General features: G+C 34.9%; 1 protein-coding gene across 1 annotated transcript in view; it reads left to right on the forward strand.

The window, feature by feature from the left end:
* The window catches only part of LOC6050451 (protein disks lost), a 190842-nt gene that overhangs the window by 84130 nt on the left and 80387 nt on the right, over positions 1–26325 (forward strand). Inside the window, exons 3-4 of the mRNA XM_038250137.1 lie at positions 11991–12451; positions 15854–17312. Coding sequence (XP_038106065.1) covers positions 11991–12451; positions 15854–17312 — 1920 coding nt within the window. The remainder of the gene's footprint in view (positions 1–11990; positions 12452–15853; positions 17313–26325) is intronic.

A 26325-nucleotide genomic window follows, 5' to 3' on the forward strand; every position in this document is an offset into this window, starting at 1 on the left:
GCGAAACCTTTCGAGGAGTAGTCCCAGGAAATACGCCAATTCTGCTCCAGTTTGGCAACCTTTTCCGACGAAGAAAGAACTATGGAGAAGCCACCTAATGGTTCCGCGAAGGCTCTCAGGGCCTCGTTATTTTATCACCAAGCCCGTGACAAACGCTTTTCTGTCGCACTTTTCTAGTCTGATGGTCCTGGTCCTGGGGGGGGGGGGTGACAAAAACTTTTAAAAATATTTGTACCAGCCTTATAGAAAATTTTAAGGTTGAAAATACCCTTGTACAAACAACTTTTTGAATGTCGATTTGATGACATTTTGATAGTAGTTGCCATGATAACGCACTCAGGGTGAGAAAGCCTTTGCTGAATGATTATGAAATTTGAATCGAAATGTAACGTTTGATGTTTGTTCAAGGGTGACCTTTGCATCACTTTTGAATGCCATGCCATTTATAACTATTTTGATAAGCTCATAAATTGTTAGAGAATTACATTTTCAAGCTGAAATTTTTTAGAAGCACTTAAATAGAAGCCTCGGTTAAAAAATGCTGAAATTAAATTCAGTTTAAGAAACAAGCAAACCAACTCCAATTAATGTATGCAACATTCGAGTATTTATTTCACCCAAAACATCAAAAGATTTTTTCATAGCCTCCGCTTGGTTCTGAAGCACCCTCTCTCGCGTTGATACCCCCTTCAAATACACACACACTCCAAATTTAACCAACAGGTGCAAACATGTCTGCACAAGCGTTTCCAATATTTGGCGCTCGTCAACATAATTATGTGTTGCTTGCGAGTACCGAGCCGATACTGCAAGTAAAGCGATCCAGAAAAAAAAAGGAAAATTTGCGAACCTATTGTTTGTGACGTGAATGTAGTTGACTTTTAATTGCAAAGGGATGAAATGTTTGAATAATTAAATGCTGATTTTAAGAACAATTAACGAAAATTGAATATTTTTTTGCTTTGTTTATACACTGGAAATTACAAAGGGATCGACAATTCTTTTTTTTTAAGGGATGTTCATTATCCTTATAACTCAAAAATGTTTCCCAATAGCATTCCAAGAAAACATTATTCCGAGGCTTTTTCAACTGACGAAAATTCCTCGCTCCAGTCGATTCACAGCACAGCAGCACTTATTTATGACAGGAATCCCATTATGTTCCAATAAAAGGAGAAATAATTTAAATGCGGAAATAATTCACCCTTCTTTCGATTCACTCGGAAGAATCGCTCATCGCCGACGCCCCCCAATACGGAGTTACGCAACAGATTACGAGAGAGCGTTTTTTTCTCCTGAACCACCCTCCCGAGGGGGGGGGGGACGTCCCAAAGACGTTCCTTTCATCTGTAGAAAATACGCCCGCCGGATAATTGCTCCATTAATTAAATTGCCATGGTGACATCCCTGGAACCGAGATGGTCGGTTGGTCGGTCCTTGGGCGTTGAATTTGAGTGAGAGTTGAAACGCAACTCTTGGCGCAGGACTGAATTTTCCCTCTAAATTAAGAACGTTGAAACGACTCAACGTGTCGGAGCCACTCGAACCTTAATGTATACTTTAATTATGGTGCGTCCTGAGGGGTGATCATTAGGGAATGATTTCGTCTACGGTTTTTGAGCAATTTCAGTAGTTTTGCAGGTCGAAACAAAACCTCAACCAATTTCACAATTTGTTTTGCCCGATATTACACCCCGCATGTGGTGGATGTTACCCATTAATCATAACGAAGCATTTTTCCCGCCACGAGTTATGACCCTTCATTAAGCCGGGAATGCGTTTCAATTTATCCACTGCTCGTCGTTATAATCCAACCATTAGAACCAACAAACATGGGGTGATTACGGTATCTTTCTTGTTCTGAAAAAAAAAAACATTGAAGCCCAAAACGGAACCATCAACGTGCTAAACATGTCGCAAAAAGGGGAGCAAAAACAACGCTTCCTTGTTTGTCCTTTAGCGCCAAAAACACTAAATAAACATCAATTGGGTTCCGTTTTTTTTCCTCAATGCCACAGAAGTAACGACACATACCCACGGGACTGTAGGTCTAAATTTTGGATATGGAAAAGTAAAGCCTGCTAAACATTTCATTACTTCTAGCATAAACAAAACTGTGGGGTACTACGACAAGGTGGAACTAAGACGACGATGACGGAAACGCCCCAAAGGGCGGTACGGTTTCGTCCCACTGCCCCCAGACTCTGGAAGGTTCCGGTTTTGGAGTTCCATGGAAAATTACGAATGAAAAACGTAGTTCAAGCGGGTTTAAACTTGAAGCGACAAATAGACTAGTTTAAGCATTAACTTTAGGCAATGATAAAAAAAAAATATTTAAAGCATTTAATCGAATCAGTCATTCCCATAGCATCATCGCTCGGAAGGCACGCCGACTAGCCTAGTAAGTGACTAGCTGGGAATTCGAAATGACAATTTGTTTTCAACCATTTTTGCAAGTTTGTTTGTTTTTGTGTATTCGCATTCGCATAGAGACGGTAATCTTAGCGGGTTGCAGACTGGATTACGTCATATATGTGTGATGATTGTCCAGCCCAGGTTGCTTAGAAATTGATTAAAAGGAATTAAAATTCATTTTTCTAGAACAGGACATGCGGCACCATGAAAGCCATCCATTGCCTGCCCTATCGCCACCATTCACCGGGGAAGGAATAAGGATTAGGAGCACGAAAAAGAGCTCTCTTGGTATTGCAGCTTAGGAGGCACATCGACGTGAATAAATTCAATCTTAATCTTTCGAAATGGTTAATGATTTTGATTGAGATCCAAATCTAAGCATATTTAAATTATATGTTCATATAATGATTTTTTGAAACATTCGTATGTTATACCTGCAAAAGTTCAATTACTTTTTACTAAGGTTAACGATAATTCTATCGTGGCAGACTGGATTACGTCATGTATATAAGAGGAAAGGGGGGGGGGGGCAGACATAAACTTTGAAAAATACGGAAAAATATTTCACAGCATAAATACTTAGCATTGTTCACAAAATACCGTTTTTTTTAAAGTACTCATTTTTTCAAAATTCGCAATATGGGTATCGAACAAAGCAGATTTTTTATGCTTTTTCACTTCATTAGAGTTTTTTTAAATACTTTTTTTTCGAAAAATTCAAATATTCAAATTTGCTATATCAAAATTTGTTTTACATTTTCTCAATATAAGAGTTTTTTTAAATACCTTTAAAAATTACATTTTTTTCGAAAGTACTCAATTTTGCATTTTCAGTTCATGGGAGTTTTTTAATTAAAACATTTATTATTTTTCGAAAAAACTCACATTACTAAAATCAGGGCTGCGGAGTCGGGTCATATTTCAAACGACTCCGACTCCGACTCCGACTCCGGCTTTCTCAGATTAGCAGACTCCGACTCCGACTCCGGCCTACCAACTTTAGCCGACTCCGACTCCAACTCCGACTCCAGCTTTCAACAAATGGTTGGCTCCGACTCCACGTATTTTTAAATGTTTCAAAAGTTAGTTAACTATTATTAGTTAATTATTTTTAAAACATTTATTAATAGGGTTATTTAAATACTCTCTAAGCGTCATGTTTTCTCAAGAAAAATAAGTAAAGTAAAGTAAATAAACGGGAAAAAGTTTCTAGGTTACATATTTTATACGTTATGGAAACAGAAATCAAAAAATATCTTCAGTTTTAGAGGCATTTTGAGAAGAACTGTTTTGTCATCAGTAGTGCGGTGCCTGTGTGGACGCGCAGTCCTGTTTTTTCGTGTTATTTTCCGTCTTTTTTGTGTCGCTATTTGTGTACATGGGGTGATTGGATTTCTTCTTCTTCTTTTTTCATTTATTTTTTGTTCGCGCGTTCGTTGGCCGATGAATTTTATTTTTGTTCTCTTTATATAGTTTTCGATAGAAACGATCCGATTTTTGTTTTTGAGACAAGCAAGTCGTATTGCTGGATTAAGTCCTTTCCATATCATAGAGGATCGGAAGGCACGTCGACGGATATGCTTTAAGGCTTATGATATAAAATAATTTTAATGAATGAAGCCCTTCCTACATCACCGTGGATCGGAAGGCACGCCGACGGAGTTTTTCGGGAGAATCGCGGTCGAATTAATACTATATTTAAATCCCTAGATAGGTATCTTTCCGCAGCCGGCTGCCTAAGATTTTTAAAATTTCAACCGATAAACAAATTGCTCATGGTCGCATCACCTACCACAGTGAATCCTGACATCATACCCAACTTACTAACCCCTCAAAACTCATGTGATACTTTGTCGGAGACGCAGTCGATTTGGCGGTCCCATCACTCAAGTATCGGACTAACATTCCCATCCACTTCCCCGTGTCTTACCACTGGTCGTGGCCGGCGTCGGTATTGATCAGCACGATAGGGACCTTTGAAAATTGCGAAGGGGTGATGATTGGTTCCTACTTTTCATCTGTGGTCCACGGAGCAATGTTTGGGGGTCCTGGTCAATAACGAAGTAGCAGCTACGGGTAGACACCAATGCTATGCTATGCTATGCTATGCTATGCATTTTGAGAAGAACTGTTTTGTAAGTAAATGCGGATTTATTTGCTTAACTTCAAATTTGAAAATATTTTTTTCAAAGCTAATAAATTTAAATAATAAATTGTTATTTTTGAATGAGTAATTTAAAGAAACCTGGCTTTAACGATCTATTGGACATTACAATTCAATTTTCTCACTTTCAGGCTGACATTTATAAAAAGCACAGTGACAAACACCTTGTTTTTTAAATGACAATTTTAAACGAAACATATTTTTTTTTTGTTTTTTTTTTAAGACGTACATGGACATCACGCCATGGCTGAAGGAGATTATTATTGCAAATCAATGTATCTAAACAATTTCTTCGTGGAAAGGACGCTTAAGATGTCCTTTTCAAATATCGGAGAAATAAAAAATATTTTACCCTGGAAATTTTTAATTTATTTTAATTTTAAAATTGTATATACTTTAAAAAGGAGGTGCACGATACTTCGTGAATCTTCACCTAAAACGAAGCTTTATGAATGATCTTGCGCCTCCATCAAAATATATGAAAAAACCTAAAATATTATAAAAAACAAATATCCACAAGTAACATATTTTCTAGGTCACAAGTATTCCATTTTTTTAAGGTACATTGATTTGCAATGATAATCACCTTCCGTTATATTGACGTGGGATATACAGTATGAGGAAATTCGTACCAGTTGATAATTTGTTGATTTTGTTTTTTGTTATAATATTTGAAAAATAAATTAAAATCTTATATTTTGTTCTATACATTTTTTTATTACTTCATTTTTGTACTGAATTCTTGAGATTTGTTCAACGATAATTTGCAACGATATCAAAATAGTTTACCTAAAATCAACAATCAATGATTATTTCAAAATTAGTTGCAACTTCTTTTGATATTTTTTGTTAGCTTCAATTATTTTAAATGCAACACTTTGATTTTCTTGTACTCAGTTATAAACAAAATTCGCATGTTGAGTTCCAAGTAAGAGATTGTTATTATCGTTGATTATTTGTAATAAAAGTTAAACTGTCAGTGACTCTTTTTCGATTTCCAAAAACAGTGATTACTATTTTTAATCTTTTTATATGCCTCGTAATTTTTTTTCCTAAAAAATGATTTAACTTAAAACCTCAAAGACATTCGCTATCGGGGTAAAAGATGACTGTGTGCGTACTTCTTTCAGAAAGAACTGGATGAAATTTGGTCAAATTTGAATTCAAAAGGCACATATATATATAGGCAAAAGGAAGCAGTCAAGAATCAATAAGACATGTCTGACTACATAACCAATATTTTTTTATAATTTTTTAAATTATGATACTACATACTTGGGTAAGAGGTTATCATTTAGTGATTAAAGATAATAACACAATTAGAGCTTTCCAATCACAATAAAAAGCTTCAAAAACATAATGGAATCTGATAAAACAATTAAAAATATAAGAAGTTATATTTTTTGTTGAATTTAAGATAACTCCGACTCCGACTCCGACTCCAGGTTATCAGAAATCTTCAGCTCCCTAAAAAGACCCGACCCCACCGACTCCGACTTCGACTCCGACTCCACAGCCCTGATTAAAATACACATAGGACGCGAAATTTGGAAAAGAAATATACTTTGATATTTTTTTGTAAATCACTAAAATTTTCACAAACTATAGTTATTTTAGACAATAATAATAATAAAAAATAATAATTTTTAATATGTTAGGATATCAAACAAAGCAAAATTGTATATGTATCAAACAAAATTTGGATGCATGTTTGAAGCATGCAACATTTTGCTTTGTTTGATATCCATATTACATATTTTGATAATTTTAGTATTTAAAAAAAATGCGGTATTTTGTAGAAATTGCAGCATTTAAAAAAAAAACTCCGCAACCATTATCGTTATCGTTAGACGATAATATTATCGATGATAATTTTATCGATTAACAACCTTACTTTTTACGCACTTTTAGCTGGAAAAGATCAGTACCGCTATACTATGGTTATATGTTATACGGAATGTCTGGCTCTAATTCTGATCACCCACCGCCACCCATAATGTCGGTAACAAAGAATATTTTCCTTGAAGAACCAAAACGGGAAAGAAAAATCCCAAGAAGACGAAACAAAAAAAAAGGAAGAAGAAAACAGAACCTCCCGCTCGTTTATTCGAGTGATAATATGCCATAAATTTTATTCTTTATTATTATTTGTGTTTGATGACACTCTCCTGGGGGGCCACATTGGAGGAGCGCGTTAGCCACGGGGATGTCTGAGGAAGGGTCTCCCTGGGAGGCATGGAAATGTCCTTCTCACGTGACGGAGTACATTTTCCTTCGATGGCTGCCACCAGCAGACACACTTGTCATTGCCATGGGACGACGGTCACACATACACAAACGTTAGGATCCGAGGAAAACTCATTTGGTTTGTTTACTTGGGAATGCTAAACTGACTTGTTTGGACAGATAAATGCGTTCGATGGTAAACCACTAAACTAGAAAGGAGGAGGAAGTTTCGGTGCTGCTCGATTAATGGCACTGCATAATCGAAGGAAATTTATGCTGATGAATTTTGTGTAAATGAAAAGGAGAAGGTTGAGCATCGGGCGAGAGCGGACGTCTGGCAACATCAGTCTCGGGTCGTAGTGGTTTTTGCAGTTTTTTTTCGGTTTTATGTTGATTTTTTAATGTGGAAATGTGTTGTGAAAAAGGAGCATTTTATCTGGTGTGAAAAGTGTGGAAGTGCATCTTTATTAGAGAAGTTGTATTTCTTTCTTGAGGAATCACGAATGCTTCATGCAACGCAGACCACGGCGGTTTTACCCCCTTGGCCGGATTTCTGGCTAGTTTCTGGGGGCTGAGTACAAGCAGGTGATCTGTGAACGGGGCTGAGTTTTTTTTTATTTAGGAAGAGATAGTGATCATTGTTAAAATACAGCTGCAAAATGTTGTAATTTTGTGAAAACCACGCAATTGTTCAAGATGGCGGGCGCGTCGCGAAAAGAATCGAACGTCAAGGCGAGAAAAAGAGCGTGAGAGTGATTTAAAAGAGCAGAAGAGCGGGCGAGTTTTGAAAAAAAGATTTGAGAGAGCGCTTTGGAAGAGAAGAGCGGGAGAACAAAACAAAGAAAGAGCCGTTAGAGTTGTGGTGTTGGGAAGAGTCGGCAACTCTCTGAGTGGTTTTGAGGGGACGAATAGCAGAAAGAGGAAGCAAGAGAGAACGGTTCGTCGCCATCGTGCTAACTTGTCGTACGTGCATTTTGGGCCAAATTGAGTTAAGAACGCCATTTTGTGCAGCTCACAATGCCTCACCTTTTGACCTTCACAGATCCCCAAAATTCGATTTCAACCCTGAGATATTCAACAAAAACCGAAAAAACTCCGTGCATTTTTGTCACTTTACATATGAAAGTAGTTTCAATCTTGTCGTGCTATCTTGTCACTCCATGAAAATTGATGTAAGTGCGACAAAAGGCCAAAGGGATTTCAGGCCAGGAAAGTCAGGATGCGTTTGTCGCACGTACAAGCTAAACTACCGTAAACATTTGTAATTATAACTCGGGACTCCAGCAACCAACTCCAACCAAACTTTGGGACATTGCACAGAATGGTGAGCCAAACAAAACGTGTTTGTTATTGTTTACATTGCGTGCTCTCGTTTTTGAATATTCAAGGTCAAACATTAAAACGCGTTTTTCTCGGAACGTCAAAATGGCGGGTGCGACAAGATAGCACGACGACGTCGGGTTGTGAGAGTGCCCCTGGAATGACGTCTGATCGAGGGGTACACTGCTGAAAGAAATGTCATGGGGTGAAGCTGTGTGTGTGTGATGCGATGATTGCCACAGACAAGTGGAAATAGTTTTTGTTTTTAACTTTAAGAAAATGATGAGGAAATTAAACAAATTGTATTCTTTTTGAGAGGGGAAAGTGAGACATGAAAAAGTGTTGAAAAATGAAACAGAGAAGAAATGCCAGCTCAAGAGTCTTTGAACATGAATCGCTTCATTGATCAAAGCTAACAAACATTGACGCAAGAGGATCCCTCAAATTTGGTGAGCTCGTTCTATGTTGTGTGTGTGCAAATGCGTGTTTGAATGAGAGTGTATAGTGGGCCACGAACTATAATTTCTATGCATTTTCTTTCAGGATAACGTAAAACAAATATTTTCTTTTTATTAGTACAGTTTTTTACGCGTCGGTTAAACTTTAGGATTTGAACGATCAATTCGATTTTTTTTAAATATAAATATGCTGATTAATCCCATTACACAAAAAATAATTAAATTCTAACTAATTAAATGCTTTTGAATCGGTCGTTTTAATTTAAATTCTAACTCTCGCATTTAAATAAAACAAATGAATAAATAAATATTTGATGTTCACTCCGCATTGCTGTAAGAGTTTAAATTCAAGATTCTAATTATGCGTTAAATCATTTTTAACCTCGAATTTCGCTTAAACACACAATAATTTATAGAAAAATATACAAACTTCGCTTTACTCTTACAGTCAATAGCTTGAGTTTAACAGCAGACATGTTAAAACTGTGTTTAATCGGCATTGTTTTTACCTGAGGAAATGGTTGGTTTAGTATTACTACAGACAATTTAATCATGCACGGCTTCGTCGCGTTGTATCTGCCGTGGCTTTAAATCGAATATATATAAATCATGCATCTTTTATACTGTACATCTGTATAAGTTTAATAATAAAAAAAAAACTAAATCTACTTGACTCGCCCGCAATACCTTTCGGGGTATATCCTAGGGTTCTACCTCTCCTACTAACATTGAGTCCAAAACCTCCATACAAACATCTATACCACTAAGGTGACGTAGGGGTCCCTGCGCACTTTAGATAGGTGTTTACTAACATTCCTTCATTTCCCCGAGGATAGCTTGGATCCGGCGTGGACCCCCTTATGCCCTGGGCTGTATTACACACTCATCAAAAGATGAAGACATGGTATCTCCCGTGTTGGATTATTGTTCCGGATGAGGGTCTAACACAACCACACCAAACAGTGGGATAAGCGTTGTGGAGCCTTCCGGTGGTGGGGCGTCCTCCAAATGCTAATGCTAATGCTAATGCTAATGAATTTTGTGTAAATGAAAAATACTGTTTGAAGAATTTCAAATTAAACTTACTTTAGATCGGTTGGGGTTTGCCCACAAAGCATTCATATCACAAACATAAAAAAATAAAAATATAAATTATTCGTAGAATTTTGATATCTTTAAAAAAACTTATTTTGTTTTTGATTTATCATCATCATTTATAAAAGAAATGAAAAAGTTATTGTTTTGCTTTCATTGATTGGTGGGAGTGCGGTTTGGTTGACAGGGTTGCGCGTGTACGGTTGCTTCTTAACTCGAAATTTGTTTTTGAATTCGAGTTATATGGTTAACAAAAGTGGTACCAATCTATAGATAGATATGTGTTATTTGCTGTCGGCGTTGATATTTTCTTGGATGCGTCGAAGAAAGTGAGGCGTTTCGTAGTGTTGGTGTGGTTCTGGGATCGAGAAGTCGGAAAGAGAAGCGGAAGTGTGTTGGCGTGAACGACGAGATGCGGTGGTGTTGGTCTGGCGATGACTCGTTGACTTGACCGCTTCGACAGATTTTGACGGGGAAACGCGATATAAAAGTGTGCTTTCAGTGGTTAAAAGTGAGAGAGCGAGCGGCGTCGGCACTGTTTTCAGTTTGGGTTGTGCGAGAGACGGCCACTTGTGTGCTGCTGGTGACCCAAACATACTGCAATGCAACCGGGTGAGCGAATTCCAATTTGAATATTTTTGTATGTGTGTGAAGTGTGAATGGAATTGGACAGGGTTGTTCTTTTATTACATCAAATCCATTTTAAGAATTGGCTTTTCAAATAAGAAAAGATATAGAAAGCAAATGATAAAAATAAGAGTTCGAACTATCTTTTGCATTTAATTTAACACTTCGCAAAAAATTAAGACACTTGAACAGTAATTAGTTAGTTTTGTGTGTGATTGGTTGTGTGAGTGAATGAATGAGTGTGGATAGTATTAATTAATAGTCAGGACCCGGTGCTTGCAATTCCCGTTACAGTTGATATGATATTCCAATAAGAATGTAACAGAAAAATCAGGTATCGGGTCCAGACTGTTAATAACTTGGTTTTAGGGCAAGATAACTGTGATTTTCGAAAAAAAACGCGTACAATTATTCAGCAACATCGTTGCAAGGTTGATCGGCTGTCTCTGTTTTGCTATTTACCTATTTCCAGTCATTCAGGTTCAATCTTTCCACAGCCGGCTGTCTAAGAATGAACGGTTTAAATAATTTAAACTACATCCACTAAATACAAATAATACCGGCGGTCGTTAATCATTCATTATAATTCAATTGTAAGCTTTGTGATTTGATGCGTATATTTTGAAGAGTGGAAATAATCCGGTGGTAATTGGTTAAACAACTCTTGTTTAGAAGAACACGCAAAAGACCTTTCTTAAGTATAGATACTCGTAAGGCACGGTAACATGTGTTATTATAAAGCGGTTTTTTAGTCCTCTAGCTCCGAAGCGTCGCGTTGCATAACGTTTCAATTATTACCTCATGAATTACAAGTTAAGATATTTAAAATTCAAACCAAGCTAACATTGAATCATTACGTTCAACACCCCATACTATAAATAAACATTATTTGATTATATCTTTCCACAGCCGGCTGTTTAAGATTAAACCATTGCATTTAAAATTTAACAATCAATAATCGGGAAATGTCTCATCCGCAGCATCCGATTGCTTGCCTTGAGAATAATACATCATCTCTCCAAACAAAACATTCGATTTTGGGTCGCATCATCATCTTCTATGATGAATCCTGACCATATACCCTACCCTACTAACACAATTTTCAGGTTTCTGGCGCTCGTGGGGTGTAAGCACAGAGTAAATCGGCTGCCCTAGTAGCAACCTGCGCTAACTAACATTCCCGTCCATTAAAATCGAGGTCTACAAACTGACATGGCGGGCGCCGTTGGTGGCCAATGACTGTTACCTATTAGCATCTGATCTAGCTTTAGCAATCATGGTGTTTTATCTTTTCAGCGCATTCATACATGCTGTTGATAAGGGAAACACCACTAGATCGTCGAAGCCTATAATCAGTAGTGCTGAAAGGATATTACGGTTCTGTTCAGCAACGGAGGGGCAACCATGGGTGATCTCTCATGCTCATGCTCATGCTCATGCTCATGCTCATCATTTACAAAAGAAATAATATTTTGCTGCTTAATTTTCACGGACCTCTTAGCTGTGAATTCAAAAAGTCTGTTGAATTCTGAAGAATGCCTCAAAGTCATTACTAAGCAGATTAAGCTATATTGAAACATTGTGTAATGATAACCAACCATCAGATTCGTTGAATCCCTTCTCCTTCTTTAAACTTCTCCCTAAGTAATCGATATTTTCCCCTCTCTCCACCCTTTTCTCTCCAGCTTCACCAAGTGCCCACCCTCGGTGTGCGATACGCCCAAGAAGGTTCCCCCGGGGCCACCACCAGCGACATCGGCACCAGCGCCGACAATCCGGAAGCTGTCAATCACATCCTCGGCGGCTGATCCTCCGGCGGCCACCGTGAATGCTCCCCTATCGCTATCAACTTCGGTCGACGAAAAACAACAACAACATCAGCTGACGTCCGGCTTGAAAAGAGACACCACCACTGGGATCGGCGTTTGGGATGGTGACGGCGTGGGAGATTCGTCGGCATTCGGAAACCGGTCCCAGGGCCGATCGATTTCGAGAGATTTATTCGTGGGAGCGCCCACGGCGGATGCATTTCGGGATTTGGGGAACGTGGAGGACGATGGTGGATTCCACGGGAGCTTCCGGAAGATTGAACCAGATGCAGCGGGACGGACTGGAGAGGAGACTGTGGAAAAGGATGAGAGTGAAAGTAAGTTGAAGAATTTTTTGGTTTGAATGATATGTCACATTTTACATTTTACATTTTACATTTTACATTTTACATTTTACATTTTACATTTTACATTTTACATTTTACATTTTACATTTTACATTTTACATTTTACATTTTACATTTTACATTTTACATTTTACATTTTACATTTTACATTTTACATTTTACATTTTACATTTACATTTTACATTTTACATTTTACATTTTACATTTTACATTTACATTTTACATTTTACATTTTACATTTTACATTTTACATTTTATTTTACATTTTACATTTACATTTTACATTTTACATTTACATTTTACATTTTAAATTTTAAATTTACATTTACATTTACATTTACATTTTACATTTACATTTTACATTTTACATTTTACATTTTACATTTACATTTTACATTTACATTTACATTTACATTTTACATTTACATTTACATTTACATTTACATTTACATTTACATTTACACTTTACATTTACATTTTACATTTACATTTTACATTTACATTTTACATTTACATTTACATTTTACATTTACATTTACATTTACATTTACATTTACATTTACATTTACATTTTACATTTACATTTACATTTTACATCTTACATTTACATTTTACATTTACATTTACATTTTACATTTTACATTTTACATTTTACATTTTACATTTTACATTTTACATTTTACATTTTACATTTTACATTTTACATTTTACTTTTTACATTTTACATTTCACATTTTTTTTACAGAAATTTATAAATTTTATGAATTTTATGTGTTTTGTGAATTTTATGTGTTTTGTGAATTTTATGAATTTTTTGAATTTTATGAATTTTATGAATTTGATGAATTTGATGAATTTTATGAATTTTATGAATTTTATGAATTTTATGAATTTTATGAATTTTATGAATTTTATGAATTTTATGAATTTTATGAATTTTATGAATTTTATGAATTTTATGAATTTTATGAATTTTATGAATTTTATGAATTTTATGAATTTTATGAATTTTATGAATTTTATGAATTTTATGAATTTCATGAATTTTATGAATTTTATGAATTTTATGAATGTTATGAGTTTTATGAATTTTATGAATTTTATGAATTTTATGAATTTTATGAATTTTATGAATTTTATGAATTTTATGAATTTTATGAATTTTATGAATTTTATGAATTTTATGAATTTTATGAATTTTATGAATTTTATGAATTTTATGAATTTTATGAATTTTATGAATTTTATGAATTTTATGAATTTTATGAATTTTATGAATTTTATGAATTTTATGAATTTTATGAATTTTATGAATTTTATGAATTTTATGAATTTTATGAATTTTATCAATTTTATGAATTTTATGAATTTTATGAATTTCATGAATTTTATGAATTTTATGAATTTTATGAATTTTATGAATTTTATAAATTTAATGAATTTTATGAATTTTTTGAATTTTATGAATTTTATGAATTTTATGAATTTTATGAATTTTATGAATTTTATGAATTTTATGAATTTTATGAATTTTATGAATTTTATGAATTTTATGAATTTTATGAATTTTATGAATTTTATGAATTTTATGAATTTAATGAATTTTATGAATTTTATGAATTTTATGAATTTTATGAATTTTATGAATTTTATGAATTTTATGAATTTTATGAATTTTATTAATTTTATGAATTTTATTAATTTTATGATTTTTTTGAATTTTATGAATTTTATGAATTTTATGAATTTTATGAATTTTATGAATTTTATGAATTTTATGAATTTTATGAATTTTATGAATTTTATGAATTTTATGAATTTTATGAATTTTATGAATTTTATGAATTTTATGAATTTTATGAATTTTATGAATTTTATGAATTTTATGAATTTTTTGAATTTTATGTATTTTATAATTTATTGATTTTTTTTTTAAATTTTATGAATTTTATAAATTTTATGAATTTTATGAATTTTATGAATTTTATGAATTTTATGAATTTTATGAATTTTATGAATTTTATGAATTTTATGAATTTTATGCATTTTATGAATTTTATGAATTTTAAGTATTTTATGAATTTTATGAATTTTATGAATTTTATGAATTTTATGAATTTTATAAATTTTATGAATTTTATGAATTTTATGAATTTTATGAATTTTTTGAATTTAATGAATTCTATGAATTTTATGCATTTTATGAATTTTATGAATTTTATGAATTTTATGAATTTTATGAATTTTATGAATTTTATGAATTTTATGAATTTTATGAATTTTATGAATCTTATGAATTTTATGAATTTTATGAATTTTATGAATTTTATGAATTTTATGAATTTTATGAATTTTATGAATTTTATGAATTTTATGAATTTTATGAATTTTATGAATTTTATGAATTTTATGAATTTTATGAATTTTATGAATTTTATGAATTTTTGAATTTTATGAATTTTATGAATTTTATGAATTATTTTGAATTTTATAATTTTATGAATTTTATGAATTTTATGAATTTTATGAATTTTATGAATTTTATGAATTTTATGAATTTTATGAATTTTATGAATTTTATGAATTTTATGAATTTTATGAATTTTATGAATTTTATGAATTTTATGAATTTTAGAATTTTATGAATTTTATGAATTTTATTAATTTTATGAATTTTATGAATTTTATGAATTTTATGAATTTTATGAATTTTATGAATTTTATGAATTTTATGAATTTTATGAATTTTATGAATTTTATGAATCTTATGAATTTTATGAATTTTATGAATTTTATGAATTTTATGAATTTTATGAATTTTATGAATTTTATGAATTTTATGAATTTTATGAATTTTATGAATTTTATGAATTTTATGAATTTTATGAATTTTATGAATTTTATGAATTTTATGAATTTTATGAATTTTATGAATTTTGTGAATTTTATGAATTTTAAGTATTTTATGAATTTTATGAATTTTATGAATTTTATAAATTTTATGAATTTTATGAATTTTATGAATTTTGTGAATTTTGTGAATTTTATGAATTTTATGAATTTTATGAATTTTATGAATTTTATGAATTTTATGAATTTTATGAATTTTATGAATTTTATGAATTTTATGAATTTTATGAATTTTATGAATTTTATGAATTTTATGAATTTTATGAATTTTATGAATTTTATGAATTTTATGAATTTTATAAATTTTATGAATTTTATGAATTTTATGAATTTTATGAATTTTATTAATTTTATTAATTTTATGAATTTTAGGATGGTTGGGAATTTCAAGAATTATAATTATTTCATAAATTTTAGGATTTTTTATAATTTTTGTTCATTTTCAAATTGTTTCCTTCCCAGAACACATCTCCATTGTCGACGCCCCGTTCAGTCCGATCCCGACCGCTCGCCACCCCGGCCATCCCATCAACGCCGCATCCCGGATTGACTTTGGCACTGCCGCCGTCAGCACTCCCATCCGAGGAAGTCAACAGTCCAACAAACTCAACACCAGTACCCCGATCAACCGCTCCCAAGGCGGCAAGGCCGGTAACTCACGCAACTCGTGGACCACGCTCGCCGATTGCTCGACCCCCGGCGGTAACGGTAACGGTTCTCGGAATGACTCACGCCGCAGTCACGACCGTTCCGGCAACCGGCAGACCAGTTCACCTTGTCTGGGTGATTTTATTACGCACTCGTCGATGAAATCAAAGTCGCGAAAGTCGCTGAATGTCAGCAAGGATGCAAATAAATCGGCAAGTTCGATCTTCATGGAGAATGACTTCCCGGGGTTGGGAACCTCGATGCAGTCATCGAACCCCGGAACTGGGGGTGATCAGCAGCTGCGGAACAAAAAACGCGTCACGCCGATTACGGTGAGCAAGACTTTGACGAGTCGGCTGGGTGGATCGAGCTTCGAGATGGATAACCTGGTCAGTGGAGGCAGTCCTGCTACTGAAGTGAAGTCTCGGCGCCGGGTAACGCCCACGATCCTCAGCCGGTCGACCTCGAGTCGGCACGACTTCAATAGCTCATCGTTCAAGTCGGACAATAATCTCATCAACCTGACCGAAGATAACAGCTTGGAGTTGGACCTTTCACAAAAGGATGAACGAGGCCTGCTCCGTAATTACAAGGACATCATCAAAAGCAACTTTGAGGCCGCCGAAGAGCAGAACCCCGATCCGAGTAAGATGATCCACGCCGCGTTGCGTAACACGATCAACACCCCGAGAAAGAATTCCGAAAGTGGAAACACCCCACCACTCATCATCGAACTCGATAAGGTCACAAACCACACCAAGATCAACCGTCTCGTAGACATCTACACGCTAATCATCGACCTCAACCTGACCCCGAACATCCTCTCCGAGTTCTCCTACCTGATCAATCTCATCAACACCGAGTTCGACCCCTTCGAAACCATCTCCACCTTCAACGCCGACTCCCCCGACTTTCACAACATCCTGAAAAACCTCAACAACTGCATCTACTTCGCCATGGAGGTCCTCAGCCGCCAGCGCACCCTTCTGGCCCTGCTCGACAGCATCACCCTAAAGGTCCTGGTTGAAAACGACCGCATCGCGGGTCTCAACGTTCCGCTGCACGCCTTCCTGAGGGAAATTCACAGCCAGAAGCTGCAGCTGGATAGCAGTGGCCAACGGATGCTGGAGGAATCGGTTCAACTTGGGGGTGGGGGTGCAGGTGGGAACGGTGTGCTGTACCAGCAGGAAGCGGACACCAAGGAACACTTCCCGAGTGAGCGCGAGTTTGGGGCTTTCAAGAAGCAGCGGGATGCGTTCTGTACGATTTATAGGTGAGTTTTGGGTTTAAAAAGATTATTGAGTTTTTATATTTTTTTACAAACCTTTATTTTTTAAACAGAGTTGCAACAGAAAAAAAGTTACGAGGTGTGAAAAAAATTTAATGTGAAAATTTAATGCTTTTATGACATATGCGTGAAACATGAAATTACAATGCCCGTGGGTGTCGCTCAACCTGCATTCCTGTCACACATGAGGTCTGCACAGCTGATTCCACGAAGATTTTTCCCGCCAGTAATGACAGGAAACGCTGACAAACGGAATATGTGCCAAAATCATAAGTGGTTTTTAACATATGAAGGGAAATCATCGTGAACTGGAACTGCCGGTCGTTAGCCCGGGTAAAGTGGAAACGTTGAGATGATTGTTGTCCTCTGCTCTCATCTCGCAAAAAGACATACAGAGAACCACTTCCCAATCAACCGGCTCTGTGGCTTAATGGTTACGGCTTCTGTCTCCCAAGCAGAAGGTTCAGGGATCAATTCCCGGTCGGTACCTTTGAAATTTGGAATCAGGAATTTGAATATGAATAAAAACTAAAATGAATCAGGTGGGATTCGAATTCACACCTTTGGATTGATGGTCTGGGACGCTAAGCAGTCGGCCATCAGAAGGTTTACACTCTACCATTGAATTGATCCGTAGTGTTGAAACATGTTATCTCTTCTTCTCATATTATTAAATACGCGCTGATCCCTGATTTGCCTGAGGGGATTGGAAGTCTAAATATAGATCGAATTTCCTTCAGAGGCTTGCTTCTATGTTTAGGCGGGGCCGAACAATGCCCAGCGACCTCGGAATTGGACCGCAAGGAGCTCTGTCATTCTGAAATGGGTCGTTGGAAGCAGCGCGAGGGCTATCACCACCTAATACCCGGGACTGAGATAAGCTGTATCAGCATTCGGCATGTACACAGTCTGATACAAATTATACTTTCCCATAATTTCGCTACCGGTTAGCGGGTATTGGATTGGACCACACACACACACACACATGCGTGAAACATGAAATTACAAAGCAAAATATTATAAATTTACCTGTTTCTGATGTCAAAACTAGCTTAATCCACCCTTGTGGTTAGAGCCTTCCACACTGTTTAACAAAAATGTACAGTGGTCCAGATCGCAAAATTAAGTGGAAAATTGATTTTCCGAAGTTTTGGAGTTTTGATGTCTTGAGAAAAATCTCATTGTTTGCGTTACGTAAAGAACGTTCCCTCACTCATGTAACTTTACAACATAAACTGTGTAAAATTACAAAAACGATGTAAAAGTTTCGACTTTCGGCTTAGATGGAATTACATGCTTTTTCCCGAACATGTGTTTTTCATTTTCTAATATAAGATTACATCTGTAAAATGGTACAACTTTTCTGACACAAATCTTTAATTTTTTTCAAAGATATGTAATTTGGTCTCAGAAAATGTGTCGTTTCTGAGTATTTTTTCAACAATTTAGTTTTAAATGTTTCAACATTAATTGAGGTCATCATAAACGTGGAGAATTACACCATATAATTACACCAAAATTTCGCATAATTGTAATGTTATGCATAATAAATTTTACTGTACAGTTCAAATATACTGATGAATGATACCCCCCTAAAAAATGGCGTGACCATTATGCACACAATAATAACGATTTAAAAAGCAGAATTGGTGTTTTCTGTTTCCTAAAAGAACAATTCCAGCTCAAATCAGGATTTTTTTGGTACTTTTGTACCCGACTCTCTCCGATTTCAATGAAACTTTTAAGACATGTTATCCCTAGTAACATTTTTAAACTTACTGGTTTTATCATGGTTCTGACAACCCTCATACGACCTAAATAGGCTTTTATGGCCTACTTAAAACCTAAAATGTTACTAGGGATCCTAGGTCTATAAGCCATTTTTGTGTATATAGAGCCAGTTTCACTCGATAATGACGTTTGAGAAGGGCGTAAGTGTTTTCAATATTTTTGTATTTCGTAATTTAAATATTGCTGTATCTTGAAGCCGTTGCATCGTATCAAAAAGTGGTCAGAGGCAAACTTGTAGGAAATTGGATGGGCTTTAAAAATACACTGAGAGAAAAATAAACGCTGCTTCTATGAGATTTTTCAAATCTTGAGTTTAAAAGTTAAGTTTTAAGGTGATGTCACGATTTATTTTCGTTCAAAATTTTCGAGGAAATATCCTAAGATGTTACAAAAAGACTCACGAAAAATGCAGGATGGAGCAACTCACCTAAAAAAATACAAAAATCATTTACTGAAACTGTTTTTTTTTTCAAAAGTGCTCTAAACATCAAAATTTTCAAAAACCGAACACAAGAGTCGATTCTCCAGACAATTTTACATAAAAGTCTCACAAAAAATGCAGGATGATATATCTCTCCTAAAAAATACAAAAATCATTTACTAAAACTGTTTTGCGAAAGTCATACGAATTGGCATATCTCTCTGGTGGGTCTTCCTACCGGAGTGTGTGTGGAGGGGCCAACCTTAAACGTTGTTGTGTAATACCTCCCCCCCCCCCCTCCTCTTGCTTAATCTTCTTCTTTTACGCAGATGATGACGACGAACGCCAAAAATCGGGATGTTTCCCATTTGATGTGAAAGGACTCCGAAAGGATTTACCCTACACGGAGTGTGCCTCAAAAATTTAATCGGAAATGTACTGTGACGTTTCACTTTCTCAGCTTTTATCATTTCCTCTAAATTAAAATTGATTAGAGAGTGCATAATTGGCAAAGGGTGCGCGTGGTCGTTAAAAATATTCGGAGTGAAAAGTGATTTTTTTGTGATTTTCAAAGCCCTTCCTATATCATCGCGTCGGGTGGATTGTGTTTAAATTTTTCGAATAATTTTATTTTTTTGCTGTGAAAAAGCCATTTCTATATAGTGATCGAAAGACGCTCTATGTGCTTGATGAGTCTGCAACTTCAACTATCGGACTAACATTCCTCCCTTTCGTTGAACTGCAGGCTTCTTGGGACGGCGCCGGTATTGACTAATAAAGTAGGGATCTTCAGAGGTTAAACAGTGAACGGATGGTTGGCTCCCACTGATCATTTTGATTCATTGTTTAACTTCAGCTTGCCGAGCTCCTGTGGTCTAATGGTTACAGGTTTCGCTTTATGAGTGGAAGGTCGTGGTTTCAAACCCACATGGCTCGGCACATCCTTTCCCCTGTACTCTTCACATGTATAAGGACCAACTGTTCTCTGTATAATTGCCCTGCAGAGCTCCACGGCCCGATCGCAAAAAGTGCTTTGAAGGGACGAGTTTTTCAGAAACCAGAATTTAAGGGCTAGCTGGGTATAAGTAAACGTAAAATGTGCACTTCGGTTCTAGCGATACATTTGGACAGTACAGAGTGGAAAAGGCAGAGCCAAAGAGGATTGAAAAAACATTCAAACCTCTTCGGCGGCGAAGTTACGGCAGTGGATCGCTCGACACACTCGCTCATCAATAGCGTGTGTGCGTGTCCCATCTGCCTAATAACAGAAGAAGCCTTTGTGATTCTATAAATAGAATTGCAAGTCCGCAATAGATCTAATTCCTGGTCGCAGTGGATAGTGCCATCGAACAAAAAAAAACTTCAGCTGATCTGTCAATAACGGAGTAGCAGCTCATTGGCAGTCAACCATGCTCATGCTCATGCTCCTCTAAATTAAAATTGATTAGAAAATGAGCATGATAACCTTACTGCTTTCTTCCTTCTTCATAATCCAATTTTGTTATTTAAAAAATGTCCAAACCCGATGTTTTTGTCGATTTATTTCAAAGTGACATTTGATTTTACATGAATATCTACAATATCTTTGAAATATAAAATGCAAATTAGTAGCAAGCTAAAAATTTTTAGGAAAATTTCTGGAAAAATTAATCTTTACTGGAAAATTATGTCTTGTCAAAACAATTTACATTTCAAAATGGCCTCACTGCAAAAATAAATATCGTTGAAAAATATTATATATGTTTTTAATTAAAACTGTTGTATCGAAGAAATCACAAAACTAAGATTAATTAGGACACTTCAATGTTTTCCAAGTTATTGGTACATTCAACGTTTTGACAAAAGAAAGCATTTTTTTTATTTTCATGAATTTTTCGAGACTATTTGCATATATTTATTCGGCATTTTCCACACAAAGAGGTCGTGTGCTTATTCCAAATTTGCTATTTCAAACTATAAAGTAAATTATTTTCATAGAAAATGCGTGTATTTTTCCTTCAGTGTACAGTCGACTCTCTGGTTGTCAATATCCAAGGGACCGTCGAGGAAGAGAAGCATCAGTTTACAGAAAGATGCAAAATGAAGACTCGATTGAAATTTGTTTTTTCTTGCTGACCAGCAGTGATGTCAACCATCGCGGTGCTCATTTTTGGTTCGCGGCACATTTTTCGTTTGTGGTGTTTTTCAGTCACGGAGTTCGACAAAATGGTGTTCGAAGCATTTGTAGAACTCACCAACAGCAACATTTCTTCAGAACATTGTATAGCTGTAAAATTCTTACGCAAAATGTTACAAGAAGATTTCAGACCTCAGGACCAATGGTTCGCGATGCTTTTGTTTGCCTAACGCATTTTTGGTTGTAACTTTTTTTGTATTCATCAAAAATTAACTCTTTGTTCAGCAAAGTTGTACGATTTGGTGTGTTCTACAAGTCCTTCATACACAACTTTGTCAAATTCCGTAACTGAAAAGCACTACAAACAAAAAATGTGCCGCGAACCAAAAATGAGCGTCACGATGGTTGACATCACTGCTGACCAGCTATAGGAGAGAATCATGGCAACGTCCAGCAAACAAAAACAAATAAATGTCGAACGAGCAATTTTTATGGCTGTTTATTGTATGACTAAATAAACATCCACATGACTTTAAATGCTTATGATAAAATCATTTAAAAAACATTAACTGATTATGTAACAAATTTGAAAGTATCTATGTGTACTCAAATCTATTCCAAAACACCATTGTTGTGAACATATTCTCACGTAAAATTCAGGATTGTATATCTCTCCTAAAAAATACAAAAATCATTTACTGAAACTGTTTTTTTCAAAAGTGCTCCAAACATCAATATTTGCAAAAAATCGGGAATCGATTCTCCAAATAATTTTACATAAAAGTCTCCATTTTGACCATTGTCCTTAGTCCTATCCTTGTGAAGCTACAGCGGTTTTAAAAATAAAAATGTTGAAAAAATAGGTTTTTGATGGTTTTTGCAATTTTTATGTGACAGACTTGATTTTTCAGTCTCGAAAATATTTTTACCGGAAAGCTTGTCAAATTTCCCAAAAGTTTGTCTTTGTTCACATTTCAATTGGATGTATGGGCTTACAGATATAGGGTAATTACATTTCTCATAATTAAAAACATGATATTTTTTCAGTGTAGTATAGTAACCGGATAGTAAATTAAAAAACTAACTTAATCCACCTATGTGGTTGGTGCCTTCCTCACTTTTTATCAACATTTGGTGATATGATGAGTTTGGACACAAATTCCATCTATTTCACAATAAAAAAAATACACAAATGTCACTTAAGCGATCATAACTTGAAACTGAGCGTTGCCAGATCTTCAAAAAACTCATTACCTAACCAACGATGGGTCGGATGATGGATCCGGACAAAGCCTAGGAATTTTAAAAAAAAAAGTACATAAATATCGCTTAAATGGTCATATCTCGAGACAGGGTTGCCAGATCTTCAATGTTTCGGACTCATTGGAAAGGTCTTTCAATTACCTAACCAACGATGGGTTGGATGATGGATCCGGAAATAGTTTATATACATTTAAGTGAGATCCGGCTTCAAAAAAGTACATTAATATCACTTAAGTGGTCATAACTTGAGACAGGGTTGCCAGATCTTCAATGTTTTAGACTCATTGGAAAGGTCTTTTAATGACCTAATCAAAGATGGGTTGGATGATGGATCCGGACATATTTTACATACATTTAAGTGAGATCCGGCATCAAAAAAGTACATAAATGTCGCTTAAGTGGTCATATCTCGAGACAGGGTTGCCAGATCTTCAACGTTTTGGACTCATTGGAAAGGTCTTTTGATAACCTAATCAAAGATGGGTTGGATGATGGATTAGGACATAGTTTATATACATTTAAGTGAGATCCGACTTCAAAAAAGTACATTAATATCACTTAAGTGGTCATAACTTGAGTCAGGGTTGCCAGATATTCAATGTTTTGGACTCATTGGAAAGGGCTTTTAATTACCTAATCAAAGATGGGTTGGATGATGGATCCGGACATAGTTTACATACATTTAAGTGAGATCCGGCTTCAAAAAAGTACATAAATATCGCTTAAGTGGTCATATCTCGAGACAGGGTTGCCAGATCTTCAACGTTTTGGACTCATTGGAAAGGTCTTTTGATTACCTAATCAAAGATGGGTTGGATGATGGATCTGGACATAGTTTACATACATTTAAGTGAGATCCGGCAGCAAAATTCCAGCATCTGATTCGCAACTCTGTCACTTTTTTAAACGTAACTTTTGAACTACTTATCGGATCTTCAAACAAATCAATAGTGCAGTATGGGGCACCAAAACGAATCGAATGCAACTTGTTTTACTCAAATCGGATCAGCCAGTGCCGAGAAAACTTGGCAAGAATTTTGAGCACCAAGGTGAATACGCACACACATACACACACACACACAGACATTTGTTCAGTTTTCGATTCTGAGTCGATGGGTATACATGAATATAGGTCTACAAGCTGTTTTCAAAAGTTCATTTTTCAAGCAGGATTATAGCCTTACCTCAGTGAGGAAGGCAAAAATAAAACCTATTTAACTAAATATAAACACTGATTTTTTCTTTAAAACTATATCAGCAACCTTAGTAATGGTACATTTTACTTAAAAATATAATTTGAACAACTTAAATCTGACTTTAACAAAAAAAACTATGACTATTAAAGTCACCCCGGAATTCAACATTTAATTTTTAAAACAGTGTTAAAAAAACTTTTTCAAAAATAGTGTATAGACCTTGTGTGGTACATGCATTAAAAATAATAATCTTGTGAAAAACCTTAACAGTTGAAATATATTCCAAATATAAATTGAAATCCTATCAATGTCACCCCGGTTTACGGTATCTGAATTTTCACAGCTTTTCGAAAATATTCTTTTTCAAAATTGGCATACTACTTTGGGCACTATTTTCAAAAAATGGAAAACGGCGACATTTTTAGGAAAAGTTTTCGAAAAAACGCACTTGCAAGTATTTTTCAGAGTTTATGTGAAAAAACAATCATGACTTGGTCAAAGTATTTATTCCCTTCCTGGGTTTCTCTGAAAAGATGACATTTATGTCCGCTAAGACATATCAAAAAGTAAAAATAATGTTTTTATATTTTTTTGTGACAAAAAGTGGAAATATTTTTAAAAATTTCGCCCCTTCAAAATTGGTCTGAATAACGAAAAAATTTTTTTTTCAAAAAACTTTAAATTTTAAATTGTAATACAAGTCTAATAAATCAAAGCCATTTCAAACACGTTTTACCTGCGTTTATAATGTGAAATTCTGATGCAAAATGTATTTTGTTTCGATAAAAATAAACTCCTTTAAAACATAGATATTATGAAAACGAATGACTGCATACGAACTGAACTGGTGTAAAATGCATTTTAAAACTGTTTTTTTATGCCACAGCCTGTAAATTTTTGTTTGTTGGTCACAGTCATGGGACATTACATATAAAAAATATTTGCAACAACCTTAAAAAATTCGCAAAATAAATTTTCTTTGTATCATTTTTTGTGATATACTCATCCAAACCTACAACTAAAAAAATGAGTATGGGCAGATAGGCACTAACAAGATAAAGGTTAAATAATTCAAAAAAAATCAGATTGGCCGTAATCACATAGAATAGCTCACTAAATAACTCTAAGGTAGCGATAATCCACACACGTTGTTTGATACGAGTTAATTTTAATTAGTTAATTGAAATTGTGTTCCGTCGATAAAATAAACATCGATTAGAAAAGGCAACAATATCGCTGGATGATAAAATTATCGGCGATAAAGTTGTCGTTTAAACCGTAAAAATAATCGAAACTCTGTATCTTGGGGAGGAATTTTTTGATCTAATTGGTGCCGTTGGCAAAGTTGTAGGTGTATTTATCGCTGAAAAAGGCTGCGTCAAAAAATGCTACGACATTGTAACGTTTTCGTGCTATTTTGTCGCACGTTGTTTTTTAGCGTTTCAAAAAAACGCGTTTTAGAGCGCGCTATCTGGCGCTATGTTAGCAATAACAAACAGGTTTTGTTTGGTTCACCATTCCGTGCATTATCCCAAAGTTTGGTTGAAATCGGTTAATAGATTCTCGAGTTATAATTACAAATATTAACAGTAATAGACCATCTACGTGTGTCAAACGCGTTTTGACATGAAATCCCTTTGGCCAATTGTCGCACTTACAGCAATTTTCAGGGTGCGTCAAGATATCACGACATGATTGAAACTTTTTTTCATATGAAGAGTGACAACAGTACACGAAGTTGTTTGGGTTTTCATTGAATTTCTCAGGATTGAAACCGAATTTTTGGGATCTGTGAAGGTCAAAAGATGAGGCATTGTAAGCTGCACAAAATGGCGATCTTAACTCAATTTGATCTAAAATCGATGTGCGGCAAGATTTGTGATCGCCGCATTACAGGAGAATTATTATTTCTGTAGCACTCCGTATTTAGGACCACCGTGCGCTCGTCATCATCTGCCACCGTTGCGATGGTGCGCTTGCAAAGATGTTTACCGTGCGTACAACCTTAAGACTTTCATAATTCGCCTCCATCAATTTGAATCTTCGTCCTTCTTCTTCCTCCCCGCCCATCACTTTATGACACGTGTAGAGCTTCTGGGGGAGTGGGACGCTATTTTAGCCCTCCCTATTGACTACAGTTTGCTTATCGCATTAATTAATTTGTTGCTGCTGCTGCTGCCGTCGTCGTTGCAACCGTAAGGCTTAGCTCCG

Source organism: Culex quinquefasciatus, chromosome 2 (assembly GCF_015732765.1).
Source record: "Culex quinquefasciatus strain JHB chromosome 2, VPISU_Cqui_1.0_pri_paternal, whole genome shotgun sequence".
NCBI lineage: Eukaryota > Metazoa > Arthropoda > Insecta > Diptera > Culicidae > Culex > Culex quinquefasciatus.